Raw genomic sequence first — 15018 nt, 5'->3', positions numbered from 1 at the left:
TCATCCAGACATAGGAACAGAACAAATATAATGAAAGATAACGTTATAAGCTTATGAAGGATAGGCCTGTAGGAACAGAAAATGTTTAAGTTTAAGATGTCTTTTGAAGCTATCAAGTGTTCTTATTTGTCTTAGCTGAACATAAATGAGAGTCCTGTGTAGTTTTTGGCTGGACAAAGTTTACTGCTAGAACTGATGCTGAGAAGATCAGCTTGAAACTTGCAAAAAGACTTACCACATTTGATTTCATTTCTCAGGTCTTACAGAAAATGTTAAGAGAAAGTGCAACTTTTTGTCTGAATATCTCGCACAAAATTTGTACTAGAATATTGTTTTTTGGAACAGATAATATTCATTCAGAAGGAATTTGTTTCACATAAAATTCACAAAGTAGAAACTTATTTTTGAAAACGGAAATGGCTTTAAAAGCCGTCCATAAATGCAAAATGTACCAATTTAAAAGATCTTGTAAAGAAAGTCATGGAATGATTGCTTTTTTTTCTTTCTTTCCTTTTATTTTAAAAATCTAATCTATCCATCCCTGTAACACAACATAATTTCTTTTCTTCTACAGAGTAAAAAAATTGTTTCTGTAATTCCGAGAACAAATGGTCTATATATGTCCTCCTTTGGACTCAGCTCATTTTAATGTGTCGTTCGTAATGTTTAGTGGAGGCCCAACACAAGGATCCACTCACCCATGGTTACTCAAAGCCACTTAATACAATGTACACCTTACAGTATGGAGCTGTTTCTAGAGACAATAGGGGGGGGCGGGTTGCAGCTTGCAATATGGCGCAATGGTTCGGGATTTTTAGTGGTAGGCCTAATGCGAACTTGTGCTTCATGCTACAAAAATGGCGACATATCTGAAAATGGGTTGTTTTTTACGTGCTTTTCAAGGCAAAACTATTCTGTGGATTTATCTGAAATGAATATCAGACAAATTTCTTTTGACGTCCAAATGTTGTGTAGAAATTCGAAACGCAAAACTTCAGCGTGAAGGAAAATATTAACAAAAGAAGTTGTAGAGTTGTTTGTTTTTTTGATCACCCTGTATTCTAATACATGGAGAGGACTCGGAGGTGAAATTTGAGCTATATTTAAAGTAGGTATGGAGTATTTTTGCCTGAACTGTTATGCATAGCAAAAAAAATCTACAAAAAGTCTGTAATTTTGGGGTCTTTTAGATTGCATTTCAACACAGCCTAGATATTATGTAACTGTTCTTATCATGCAATGATTAGAAACGTGCTGTTACTATTATTCTTGTCAGATGCTTTTTACTGAATGAGTTGTCAAATCACGCTAGTTTGCTGCCATTATTTCTACTGGTTAATCAATCCATAGATCATTCAAAAGGCATTAGAGGAAGTAGTATTCAGAATTATTTGCAGTCTTATCAGTTTTTGGAATCAGGAAAAGGTTTTCAAGACGTTATATTGATATGCCAGAAGTTTAGATATTTAGATTGGGCCTATACAGTTGAAGTAGAACTATTAAATGGAGACCTTCAATACCATAGCTAGTTAGATAAACAATGATATATTTATTTATTACCTGTATAACCCTGGATGGTGTATAGGATGTTAAGCAAATAGTATTGATAAGATATTGTGCACTTGTTTTAGATTCAAGATTGTCTCATGCTTGATAAGTATGTGGGGGGGGGGGGGGGGGGGGGGCCCCGGGGCTTTACCCCGAAGGGTGAGTGTTTCTTTGTTATCTAAGTATGTCTGTATGTACCAAGTGGAGGAAATGTGACACATCTTTTACATATTTCGTGCTAGATAACTGGCCCTGAGAGACCTTTCAGTTTGACTCTGAAGTGTTTTTGTTTCTTGTTGAGTACGTTTTGGCTCTGATAAGCTGCTTCTGTGCTTTTTGGTGGGTGTGTGGTTGATATTTATTTGTTTTGAACGGGCACTTTATAGTAGGTCCAATTCATGGGTAGTTAGGGCCAGCTTTTCCCTCTGTTGTCCTTTTGTAGTTTTGGGCAAAATGTGGCAATTATAAATAACTCACTGCACATTGCTGTTAACAACTTTCCAATTTCTCCCCCCACCTTTGTATTTTTGTCTCCCATCTGCCATCTTTTTTTTTTCTTTCTGCCAGTTGGTGGTTCGTGTGATATGATATTTGTTAATATATATATATATAGAATGTATTTCCCACGATAAATAAATGGATGTAAAATAAAATTATTGCATTAACAGAAAATAATAAAATTGAAGGAAATAATTGATTTTCATTGCTGACCTTGGCCTTAAAAAAGTCTCTATTTTTCCATCAGGTATGGAGACTTGATCTTGTTATGGTGATACTATTCAAGGCCATCCCACTGGAGTCAACGGATGGTGAACGATTAGAAAAGTCTCCAGAGTGCGTTCACCCAAACCTGTGTGTGAACCCACACCACATCAGTGTGTCTGTGAGGGAGCTAGATCTGTACCTCGCCAACTTTATCCATAGCTATGGTGAGTTTTGCTTGTGGTTCACCATCTTATCTCTGTTCAAGGTGTAATTTATTAATAATACTTCCTTTCAGGTTTGTTTGTGACATCAGCTGGTGACTGACGTCTTTTGTATACATTATTTCTCAAAAAAGAAAAAATGGTGAAATGGTATCGGTTTAACGCCCCCCCTATCAACGCTGTTAGGAGGTTGTTTAAGATTAAGAGACGGGACCTCCCAGTTTAACATCCATCTCCGAAAGGACCGAGCCAAGTGGGAGATTTGTGTAAAGTGCGTTTCCCAAGGACACAACATCGGACTGAGCCAAGGCTCAAACTCCCAAACCTGCAATCTCACTATTACGAGTCCGGTAGCCTAACCACTAGTCTACCGATGACACGAGTCTCAGAATATAGAGAAGGAAACTGTTAGAATGGTCACAACCAGAAGAAACTAAAAGACATGCGTAATCTGCAAGTTATTGCATAGGGGAAGTTAAGTGTGGAATAGAATAGGAGGGAAATAAGATTCAAATTTACAGTGTAAACTAAGCAAAGAAGTTTGAGATGAATAGTTGTTGGTTTTTGTTGTTGTTGTTGTTAAGAATAAGAAGAGGTGATGAACACAAATGTAATTAAGTAGCTGCCTGCGTGCCTTTAGCACGTCAACCTAGAGTTGACAATCATGTATTGCTTCAACTGCCACTACAGTGCCACTAATTCATGACAGCCTTCATAATAATAATAATATTAATAGTAATGATGATAAATTACACTTATTTAGCATATCTCCACCAGAGTGTGCTTAATGGGCTTTACAATAATACAAAAAATGCCAGCACCATACAGTTCTAATAGTGGTCTTTTCTTGTCTTCCTTCCTTCTCCCTCTCTCTCCCTTCCTTCCCACCTCTCTTTAAAAAATTACACACAAACACATATACATACCCATACATACATTGATTACAATACACAGCTACTGATACAGAACCACATGAACGAAAGTATCTATACTAAGAGAAACATTTATTTATTGGCAGTGCAGGTCATTACTGATTAAAGTTGGCCAGAAACAAATGTGTCATGACGCGGTAGAATCGGGCGCTCACGCTCGTAAATTTTTTAACATGTGGAGTTATTGGTATCACTTGTCTTGCTTTTGTTGGAGAAAATACTCATATATCATGAATAGAAGTCGAGATATTTGCAATTGAAGGAGGTCGGGATGGCCTGGTTTAAGAGGTAAAATTTGCGAGAAAATGGCCCCCAAAGTTTGGCGACTTCCACAGCTTGAGAGTCCTTAGAAACTGCAAATTTACATTTTTGTCCCCAAAATCAACAATTTTTAGTGAAATCCAGACAGAAATGTGTTTTTAAATGGACCTTAAAGGTGTTACGTCAAAAAACAAAAAAATTCGATAAAAATTGCCAAACGGACAGAAAAATGCCAATTTCTACGATTTCTTTATTTTTAGGAACCCCTGATTTCCCCACGATGCCTCACAAATGTGTTTCAAGAACAGATTTGAATTTTGATATAGTGGTCGCTTCCTTTATGTTTTGTAGAAATGCATTCTACAGGGAGGGGGTGTGGTGGGGAAAGCTGTCCCTCGAAGTCTCTGCCTTTTATTTTTGGTGGGTTTTAAGTAATTTTTTTGGACAATCTTAAAGGCTGAGGTGGTACTTATTCGATGACCCTGTTGCAAAGACAAGCTGGTGCATTGTTGTTTACATTTGAAAGGGCAGCTATGTTGTACTGAATATACACGCTTTGACTGGAAGCCAGTGAATTTGGATCAATATTGGTGTCACATTTTCCTTGATAGGTTTGTTTAAAATAATGCGAGTGGTTTGATTCTGAAGTGGCTGTAACCTGTTTATTGTTCCAGTGGAAAGGTTTTCAAAAAATAAGGAGTCAACACGATGATACATTTACATTTGTTATATTCTGAGTAGTTTGAAATGAATTACTTTACATAGATGAATCATTTGGTGCATAGATACTTTTCAGTCAGTCAAAATAAATTCCTAGGTTTTTCGCTTCATCTGTAAAAAAGATGTTATCATTCCAAATACAGATATGGCAATAATATCCCTAAACGTGACTTCGATTTTTATCGTCTTAAGCCTTGCTGTCACTTCTCCTTTGGAACATATCTTCTAATTGAAAATATAAGTAAAAATAATGAATTCCACTTGGGTAAAATTGTAGGTAAATGCATGAATAATACACAATTATCACAATATCACAAACATAGACAAACCATGCATTATTGCTGGTCGCCAATGTGCTGTACCCTGTTTCTGAGCTAGGGTTACTTTTTTAAGCATGCTACTTGAATTGAATTCACGATCTTTAAAAAAATTATCCGTTCAAATTGTTCAAGAAATGCTAAGAGGGGCTCGATTGCATTACATACTTAAATGGCACTGGGCGACCCTAACCATAAATTTAATACAATCCAAAAAAGAAAAGAGATGGATAAAATGAGTGCATGAATTTAATGAAAAAAATTCTGGTGTACAGTACCCTCCTAAACCATCATTTCACTGAAATACCCTTGACACTCCTCGTTGACCGTGAGTTGCGACCCGTGTGGAGGGAAACCAGGGACTCCACCTCGCCCTGGGGGCTTTCCGCACTTCTCCTAACAAATCTTTCCTTATCCTATCTGACTCTCTGTCTTGCATCACCTCACTTACAAACGACACACTCTTACACCCAAAAATAGTTAAGTTACAGAAAAATATACACGCTTTGGCTGAAACCGGGAAAAGTATCGTGTTCATATGGCTACCTAGCCATGTGGGCATCCGAGGAAACGAGCAAGTGGACCTCCTTGTCCCTTCTGTTGGGATCAACAACGAACACTCTCCAACAGACTGACTTTAAAAATAAGTCAAAAACTACACCTCCAGTCTGTGGGAGGCTCATTGGAAAAAACAAGAAAATAATAAATTACACAACATCAAGCCCAAACTGGGTCCGGAAAACCTTCGGGCCTCTCCAGAAGAGACGAGGTCATTTTTACTCGATTACGCATTGGACACACGTCCCTGACACACAAGTACCTCCTTCATGGAGAAGAGGAGCCTTTTTGTGTCGGATGCGACACAGATTTGTCGGATGCGACACAGATTTTACCATTAGACACATTTGAACAGAATGTCTAGACTTCGGAAAGACCCGAAGGAAATATTTTAGATGCAAAAAATTGCAAGATCTGTTTTCCGTCGTTGATTCCAACAGAATCCTTGATTTCATAAATGCCATTGGCCTTTATGGAAAATTGTGATTTACATTATTTAAAAAGAATTTATTTACACCAAATTTTTAGCAGTTGCGAGCGCCGTAAAACTCTTACTAAAACAAACATATTGCGAGCCTGAACTCCTCTTACAAGTCATAGTGGGTAATTGGCGGGTGCTCTGGTGTGGTTTGCTTCTTCTTTCCTATCAAACGTCTATCGTCCTTATCTCCCCATCATCTTTTTTATGTTTGTTACTCTTTTGTAACACCTCTAATCTTCTGGCGCTCATATGACCTTATGCAATTGCGAGCGTCGTAAAACCTCTACTAAAACAATAAAACAAAATAACAACTCATAGCCCTGCCCCCTCCCCCCAGTTACATGTTTTGATGAACGGCGAGCACTCACATTATATAAAAGTGAAATTGGATCGCAATTATTTAATTTTGGTGTATTTTATAGCAATACATAGCGATACAAAATTACAATTGTATGATACTTCAACTCAGTATCATGAAAATCCGGCTTTGATCCGTTGTTAGAAATATTGAATGCTATCCATTTTCTTTTTTAATTTTGAGGTCTGAAGAGTATGGTTTCTTTTAAAAAGTAACGCAAAGATCGATCATACCAGAATCTTATCTGTCTGTCTGCCTGCCTGCCTGCCTTCCTGCCTGCCACCTGCCGGTCTGTTTGTGTGTGTGTGTGTGTGTGTGTGTGTGTGTGTGTAATCAGGCACTTGCCAATTTTGGGGCATATGGACTTATTAGTATCATCTTAAAGTTTGTCCATTTGTCTTGCTTTCAATGTCGAAAAGTACCCATCTATCTTTCATAGAAGTCCAGGTTTTTGTCTTAAAAGACGTTGGGGTCACATAGTTTTAGAGGTTTAATAAGAGAGAAAATTATAGTCGTCACAAAGTTTGGTGACATGAAAACTAAATTTACACTTTTTGTGCCTTTTATCTACGTTTTTCCATTAAAAGCCAAACTACAATGTGTTTTTGAATGGACGTGTATATACATGTTCTACAGAAATAAAACGGAGAATTACAATGGCTAAGGCTAGTTTCAATAAAGAGAGCCCAATCCTGAAAAAAAGAAACATCTCAATGACTACCAAAATGAAAGTTCTGAAATGCTATGTGTATGGTCAACCTTTCTCTATGGCTGTGAATACTGGACAATCACTAAAGACAGTGAAAATAAAATAAAAGCAACAGAAATGTGGTTTCATAAGAGACTGCTAAGAGTATCGTGGAAGGAAAAGAAATCAAATGAGGTACTGCTTGATGAAGCCCACGTTGGACGCTCACTGTTGAAAAGGATCAGGAAACGACATATGCAGTTTTTGGGACACCTGAATAGGCACAAGGGTCTTGAACATTTAGCTCTCACTGGCAAAATTGAATTCAAACGAGGCAGGGGTAGGCCCTGAGCAATCTACTTAGGGAACCTAAACAAATGGGTAACATGGAAAGGTCAGGGAAACGTAGCTTTTTAAGAGCATCCGAACAAAGGAACAAGTGGAAAACGTGGAAAACAATGGTCGACATCTGGCACTGGATGGTGATGAATATAAACGGTGTTGAGCCAAAAATAAAAACAATTCGATAACAATTGTGGAACTGGAAGAAAAATTGACATTTTCTTCGATTTCATTATTTTGATGATAGCCTGATTTCTCCATGATGCCTCACACATAATATGTGTGTGTGTCTGCGCATGCATGCGTGTGTCATGATACAGGTGGAATCAGGTGCTTGTAAATTTTGGGCATAAGGAGTTATTATTTTTATCTTAAATCTTGTTCATTAGACTTGCATTTGACGAAGAAAAAAATCCCCTTCTATTTTGAATAGAAGTGGTGATATTTGCGAGTGAAGGAGATGTGAAAGGTAAAATTAGAGAGAAATTGGCTGCCAAGTTTGGTGACTTTCAAAGCTTTAGTGTCCTTGGAAACAGGAAATTCACATTTTTTTGGGCCTTTGATAAACGTTTTTCAGTAAAATTCACACAAATATCTTTTTAAATGGACATAAAAGGTGTTGAGCAACGCAAATATATTTACACTGAATTTTGATATTTTAGCATTTTAAAGCCAAATAGTTAACCAATCGTGCAGTGAACCTTTGCGAAAGTAAACAACTTGTGTTTCGCGCGCTCATATGACTTTAGCAGTTGTGAGCGCTGTAAAACCCTATACTACTATTATTGTTATTTAAAGAAAGAAATTTTTTTAAAAGTAGTCCAACAATCAGGAAAATGCCTCTTTCTTTGATTTCATGATTTTGAAAAGTAACTGATTTCACCACAGTGCCTCACAGTATATATTGTTGCCTCAGAACTATTTTATTCAAAGTGTACTTATAATATAAAGAGGCACTTTGGACCATATAGTTCTGAGGCAACGGTTTATCAAGTAGATTAGAGAGTAGTAGTTTCAGTAGTTTCCATGCATTGCCACACACACACACCCCCAAAATCCCACTTCCTGTCTCCCTCCTCTTTTGGGAGGATAAGGGTTCTGAGGTGTGTTTGTAATTAACAGACGTAGTATAATATATGAGAGTGTATTTTTTTAATTCCTGAGGTGTTTGTCACCCATGAGTGCAAGAAACAATAAGGCTTTGATGTTCATAAGGATCCCATGTCCATGAACCATGTATTTAACTTGATGCTAGCAGCAGACTAGTTGTTTTGTTCCATTGACTTGAAGTCAGTTGAATCTGGGACTATGTCTTCTCCATATTTGTTAGGTCTATGGTTTGGTGATGGTACTGGGCTTTACAAATACATTTTTATTTTTATCTTTTACTATCTGTATTTTGTTTCATAGTAATATCCCTTTTACTCTCAAGTATACTTTTTCATGGTTTATGGGTTTGGTTTGTTTTTCAAAACATAAAAGTTCACTCGTTAAAAAAACCCAACACATTTAATATGTGCTACCCATAAATGCTAGACAAAAAAAAAAGAATTGTTATGGAAATCTGTTTGCCGTCACTTTCAACACATTAGTTATACAAATGACAGACTTCTATTATAATTCAAGAAGCAATTACCCTTACATTGTCACTGGTTCTTTGAACGCTTTTTTCACTGTACATTGTATTTCAAGACTCCCTGTACTATGAGCGGAGTCTCTACATTTTACCGCAAGCTAGGGGGTTTAAAAATGGTTGGGTTTCAACTCCTTAATTTATGCCAACCCAGAGGGATTATATTCTGAAGAAATACTTTGTGGAAAAGGGTAAAAGAAATAACTGAAAGATACTGCCTGTACAAAAGAGCCTACTTCCTCAGAATTGCACGCATAAACTTCTGCCTTCTGGCTTTAAAACTTAAGTATAATTGACAACAAAATGTTTCTGATATTTGACTTTTGATGTAAGTACCATCATTGTGTTGTTGTATTGCACTTTTCAACGGAACTCGTCACAGTCATTTTCAATCTTATTTTTAGTTGGGTTTTTTTTTTTTATATTAAAAAAAAACAACACCCTAGCACAACAGCAGTTCCTCTTTGCATAATGGCATTTTCAATTGATAGTAAATGACTAGTTTTCACGATTGCATCATACTAATAGCAGAATGACTGTGGTGCCCTGAGGTGAAAATAATAATAGAGAACCATGACTTAAGGTCTTCATGTAATATTCTTCCACTGGCATGTTAATTGGATCATGGATGGCTGCTGTAACCTTTAGTTGTATGGCTGATTGTCTTTGTAGCTTTGCACTCATGGCCTTTATCTTTTCGCTCATCTCGGCATGGTGCAGTTAGGGGTGGCCAAGTGCTTCATCTTGAAAAAGACCTGTGGGTGGTTGATGGGTGTTCTGATGTGGTTTGCTGCTTCTTTCCTATCTAATATCTATCATCATTATCTCTTCTCTTTCTTGTTTGTTACTCCCTTGTAATGCCTCTAATCTTCAGCACTTACATTACCCAATTGTGTTGCAAGTGCCATGAAACTGTTACTAAAGCTAAAACTAAATGAAAAAAGACCGTATCTTTTATCTATTTGGATGTAAAGGTCTGACAGAAAGAAACCACGCAACACGTAGTCCTCTTTCTTTCTACTTTTGACATCTTGGTGTTAAAAATCACACCCTGTTTGGTACTTGATGTTGCTGCATTGATAAGGCAGCTCAAATTGTTCAGAAGTTTTCGAAGTTTCTCTGAAGCTAACCTATTTTCTGATGGTAGAAGAGAATCTGTCATATGTTTGACTGGCTTTTGTCATAAATGGGTCTCTTGCAGTGTTTTGTTTTGTCTTGTGTCAGGCTGGATGTATGTTCCACTTTGACCTTCATTGTTCAGACATCTATCATCCAAGAGAAGCGTGGTTAGCCGCAATAGACACTGTTTGGCTTTGCTGTTTTGAAACGTGTTTGAGCTGCACTGCTGAGTGTGGAAGACTAGCACACGATTACGTTGGTTTCGGCTCTCAGGTTCAAGTTTTTTGTGTTGTATGCTCTTTGTGTGCCTGCTGAGCTTCTTTCTGCAAAAGAGATACTGTGTGTTTTGCTTTTTCTGCCATGATCATTCTACTAACTGTCATGTGTGCTGATCCCTAGATTAGCCCCACTTTCACACTGTAGTCTTCTGTTTGCTCTTTGATACTGACATCTGGTTCTGCGGTCTGTTTCTGTTCTCCAGTGCCAGACCTAAGGGGAGATTACATTGACTTGTCCATGAATGGAGACCCAGACATGAAAGGTCAGTGTGCACTTCATCCCTCATTTCTGTCCTTTCGCCTGTTGCTCATAGGTCACACCCCTGTTTCTTGACTTCTTAACGTCACAAAATTCATGTTGTCGTTGATGACATGGATATTTTTCAGAAGAAAGCAGGAGAAGATGAAGAATAGGAAGGAATTGTCAACTGCCTTCACTCATGGTGGAGACCGTGCTTTTTTTCCCGAGGTGTTGTAGACACCACTGCTTTGTGAGAACCAAGGCACACCTCCAAGTTGTTGGATGGTGTGCTTCAGTTGGCATTGTATTCTATTTCTTTGGACTTTTTGCTTGCAATTCTCTTGCCAAGTATATGGGTGGAGGTGTGAAGCGCTTCTTTTGCAACTGTCTTGATAATTATGGTTTCTACTTGCACTGAGAATCTCCTTGTTTGAAAAGGTTTTAAAAGTACCTTGTGTGTTCCTTGTCTCTAATCTGATGAGAAACTGATCCAGATTGCGTCTACTAATTGCCAAGAAGGGGGGATAATGGCGTTTCGTACAATCAATCACATGAAATGTAAAACACGAAAGATGTCAGAAAGTTATCTCCCAAAGAGAAGTTTAGTGGGAAGTGAGTGAGTATTTAGTGGTATAGTATGAATGCAAACCCTTTGCTGTTTGATGAAAGGTGGCAATACTACTCTACTGTTTAGGTTGCTGTTGACTTTAATGCAAAGATATGTCTGAGAAGTTGGGAACTTGCTCCTGTAATATTGTCTTGGTAGGTCTTATCTTTGCTTTCCCTCTGTTGTTTCTTCACTTCCTATTTTTCTTCCCTTTTCACCAACACGGAATGACTGTTAATGTGTCGATGTAGTTATTTTTTATCAGATGCGGTACGTTCTTCATCACTGACTATTTTTGTGGCATATAACATGAATGCGTGCGTGTGTGTGTGTGTGTGTGTGTGCGTGTGTGCGTGTGTGCGCGCGCGCGCATGTTCTTGTTCTTTTGCGTCTGCGGTTCTTCACTTATTTTCGTCTTTGACCGATAAGTGACCGCCCAAGTGTTTGCCGTCAACCAGCAAGTACCGATTCCAGACGGGGAGTAGGTGTTATTTTGCAATTCTGCTCTTTACACTTCTGAATGTCGTGTGTCCGTGATGTGTGTGCATTAGGAGGCGCCCGCCCAGAGGGCTTTTATAGTAATGTTGACACATTTCTCTCCGACGCTGTCTGTAGTCGGCTTGGTATCAAGGGGGGAATCCCATGGCGGGTTGTCCGCAGCCACAATACGGCGGAGTACCCCTGCCCCCCCCCCCTCACCCTTATCCTAAGGGCTGACCTTTTGGTGACCCCCTAGTGGATTTTAACAGTGCCGGAGTCGCCGGCCCACGACTTGTTGTGCTCTGCTAGGTCAGCAATTAGAGATTGACGACGGTTGTCCAGGGTCTGTACAAGGGTTGCGCGCGTTGTGAGTGTGGTCGGGCCAACTACGTGTGTAAGGGAGTGTGGCCCGCTCACCCGCCGGCTCTCCCGTTGATTGGGGATAAGAAAAGTTGCGTGAACGTTAAAATCATGCGTCCATGGTGTAATGATTAGGTTCTTTGGCTTTTCAGATAGAAGGCCTGAGTTCGATTCCAGTATGTGGCCTTCTATTTTATCGTGTATCTCCTTTCTAATGGTGGGATGCTGTATGTCAATCAGTCCCATTCAGTTGGGGTTGAACCTGATTGGCAGGGTCAAAGCTTTGCCATCGTGAACGTGTACATTCGGCTTACATGAGGCTTGGGCTTAGTGTTAACTCAACTAGTATCATGCTGGAATGCTTTATGACGATCTTGTTTTGAACAGCTCCCATCAGGCATAACTGTACTAGTTATGAGTTTTCACTGCCATCTGCCCACTTAGTTCAGGTCGATCGGCAATGAATGTAAGATTGGAGGTGTCTGGCGTCAAAAAGCGGCGTCCTTTGGAGAAATAAAGGTTCGCAAGTGTCAACTAAACGAAACTTGAGGTTCGCAAATGTCAATCAGAGATGATCTCACTGTGCAAATCTCATACCGATGTATACAAAGCGCGTGTGAACCAAAATGAATAATAGTAATTGTAGAAGAAGTTTTACATTAGTTATACCATTTAAGCGGTGACCTTCCCTGTCAGGGTCAACCTGGGCTGAGAGGGATTTTTTTTTTTTTGGTAAGTGTTTTACGGCGCTCGCAACTGTATAAGGTCATATGAGCGCGCGGGACACACCTAATATTTATTAGTTGGTAGGAAATTTTGAATTTTGCCCGGGTGGCGTCCGAAGCCTACTCTTATCGATTTTAGACCACCAAGGGATCTTTAACGTGCGCAACTTGCACACGGGCTCTCCGAGATTTTTCGCCCTTGTCCGAGAAGGCTGGGTGTCGATCTTTCCTACCAGAAGATCAGGGATGTGGCAGAAAGACAGCTGTAAGAAGGAGTCAAGGAGTAGCAGTTGAAAGGCTGCAGAAAGAGTCAGGAGCCCAGAGGAGGGGGCAAAGGAGGTGAGGGGGTGGGGGCAGAAAGAGGAGACGAAAGCAGACGACAGTACATTGCTAGAGAGCAGGAAAGGAGTTGAAAGGAGACAATTTTAGAGAAGAAAATATTTCGGTCGCTACCCGGATTCGAACCCGGGACTTTTTGAATGAGAGGCCAACACCTTAACCTCAAGGCCACGAGAGCCCCCTGAGAGGGATCAATGCCAGACGAAAAGACCATTTTCGATTTGAATATCCCCCCCCCCCCAACCACACACGGGAATCCAGCCCACGTCTTCTTCATGCGACAGTGAAGCGCCTTTCCATTACGCCACGAACGCTGATTAATGATAAACTTGCTTTTATGAAACTGAGTCGTTTACTTGTGGGCAGATTCATGCTTAGTGCCGTAGGATTGCCATCAAACCGTAGCCGTATTTCCGCCATGCCTATTTGCTGGAGTACAGTAGTTCGTATTTCCGTGAATGTTGAGTAAGTGCAGTGTCGTATGCACCCTGTGTAAGAATGGACACACGTGCTAACCTTTCGTGTCGTGAGCCCAAGGACCAGTTTGAGGGGGGGGGGAGAGGATGAGGTGAGCCCAGACCATGGACTATTACCACTAATGCCAGTGTAGACCTAGGAGACATATTACCACCCGAGTAAATGTAAATGTACAGGGAGCCTGTTTTCCGCTCTCACGTCACACTCGGCTCTTGCAAAGGGCTCGTGGGTCAATGGACACTGCTAATCCCCCCCCCCCCCCCACCCCTCCCCCTTTGCGATGCCGTGCTGAGCAGACCTGCTGGTTCTCCTTTTTCTGCTTTGAGGCTCGTCCTTTTCGTTCAAGAGGTCATGTCTGTTGGGATTGGGAAGGGACGGGTGCTTGGTAGGTCTGCGCGCAATATGTGAATTCCACTTTATAGTTGAGAGAATTCTGTTACGTTGTAGTGCATGGTTGTGTTGTATCGAGTACGTGTTTTGAACGTGGTTAAATGCCGGCATGTGTGTCCACACGAACGAAATGTATCGCACTGAATATTGGAGTATCTCTTAACCTTTTTAAAATTGGAACTTTAGAACATTATGATATTCCGTAAGGTCCAGCATATCTCGAACTGAATGCTCTTGTTGTGTGTGTGTATGTGTGTGTGTGTGTGGGGGGGGGGGGTGTTGCACTTCTATCGTTTCATACCTCCCCCCCTTTTTCAAACACTCTCTCTTTTCCCCCCTCCCCCCCCCCTCTCTCTCTCTCTCTCTCTCTCTCTCTCTCTCTCTCTCTCTCTCTCTCTCTCTCTCTCTCTTTTCTCTCTCTCACTGTCCCTCTATCTCTCGTTGGCTCTCTCGTTCTTTCTCTATGTCCCTCCCCTCTTCCTTTCCTCTTACTCTCTTTCGCACACACACACACACACACGCACGCACGCACGCACGCACGCACGCAAGCGCGCGGGGCACGCGTGTACTACAGAGAGAGAGAGAGAGAGAGAGAGAGAGAGAGAGAGAGTCAGCATCATCATGTATTCCCGTTGGGAGATTTGTTTTACAATGACACACGTAACAGTCAGTCATGACAAACTGATACTTTAACACATTACAGATGCTGCGGTGTTATACACTGTTTTTTGAGCTATTGTTGTCTTGTCTCGATCAAGGGACACCCCACCCCTTCCCCTTCCCACCAGTTACCACACATTAAATGCAATATTACCGACATGGCTTGACGGTATTTTCGAGGATGAGCTCATTTACTATTTTGCCATTGGAGAGAGAGAGAGAGAGAGAGAGAGAGAGAGAGAGAGAGAGAGAGAGAGAGAGACTGAGAGAGAGAGAGACCGAGTGAGAGAGAGACAGAGTGAGAGAGTGAGAGACAGAAAGACATAGAGAGAAAGACCACTGTGCCGTTTTTGCCCTATTTTTTGTGCGTCGCGTTCGCGTGGGTGTGTGCGCGCGCGCGCAATTTCGTGTGTGCACGCATATGTGTTTGCGTGAGAGAGAGACTGAGAGACAGAGTGAGAGACAGAAAGACATAGAGAGAAAGACCACTGTGTCGTTTTTGCCCTTTTTTGTGTGTGCATATTTATGAGGACACTGATATCGACGCGCGCGTTCGTGTGTGTGTGTGTGTGTGTGTG

At 40.4% G+C, this 15018-nt stretch overlaps 1 protein-coding gene across 3 annotated transcripts in view; it reads left to right on the top strand.

The window, feature by feature from the left end:
* Positions 1–15018, top strand: part of LOC101850179 (nuclear factor 1 X-type) — a 67124-nt gene that overhangs the window by 21052 nt on the left and 31054 nt on the right. For 2 of the 3 annotated variants that reach the window (XM_005100447.3, XM_005100445.3), the window contains exons 4-5: positions 2294–2477; positions 10365–10424. In XM_005100447.3, the coding sequence (XP_005100504.1) occupies positions 2294–2477; positions 10365–10424 (244 nt within the window). The remainder of the gene's footprint in view (positions 1–2293; positions 2478–10364; positions 10425–15018) is intronic. The other variant, XM_005100446.3, reaches the window with a different exon arrangement.

This window comes from Aplysia californica, unplaced genomic scaffold, assembly GCF_000002075.1.
Source record: "Aplysia californica isolate F4 #8 unplaced genomic scaffold, AplCal3.0 scaffold00247, whole genome shotgun sequence".
Lineage (NCBI taxonomy): Eukaryota > Metazoa > Mollusca > Gastropoda > Aplysiida > Aplysiidae > Aplysia > Aplysia californica.
The sequence above is the reverse complement of the archived record's forward strand: the minus strand, read 5'-3'. Positions and strand labels throughout refer to the sequence as shown.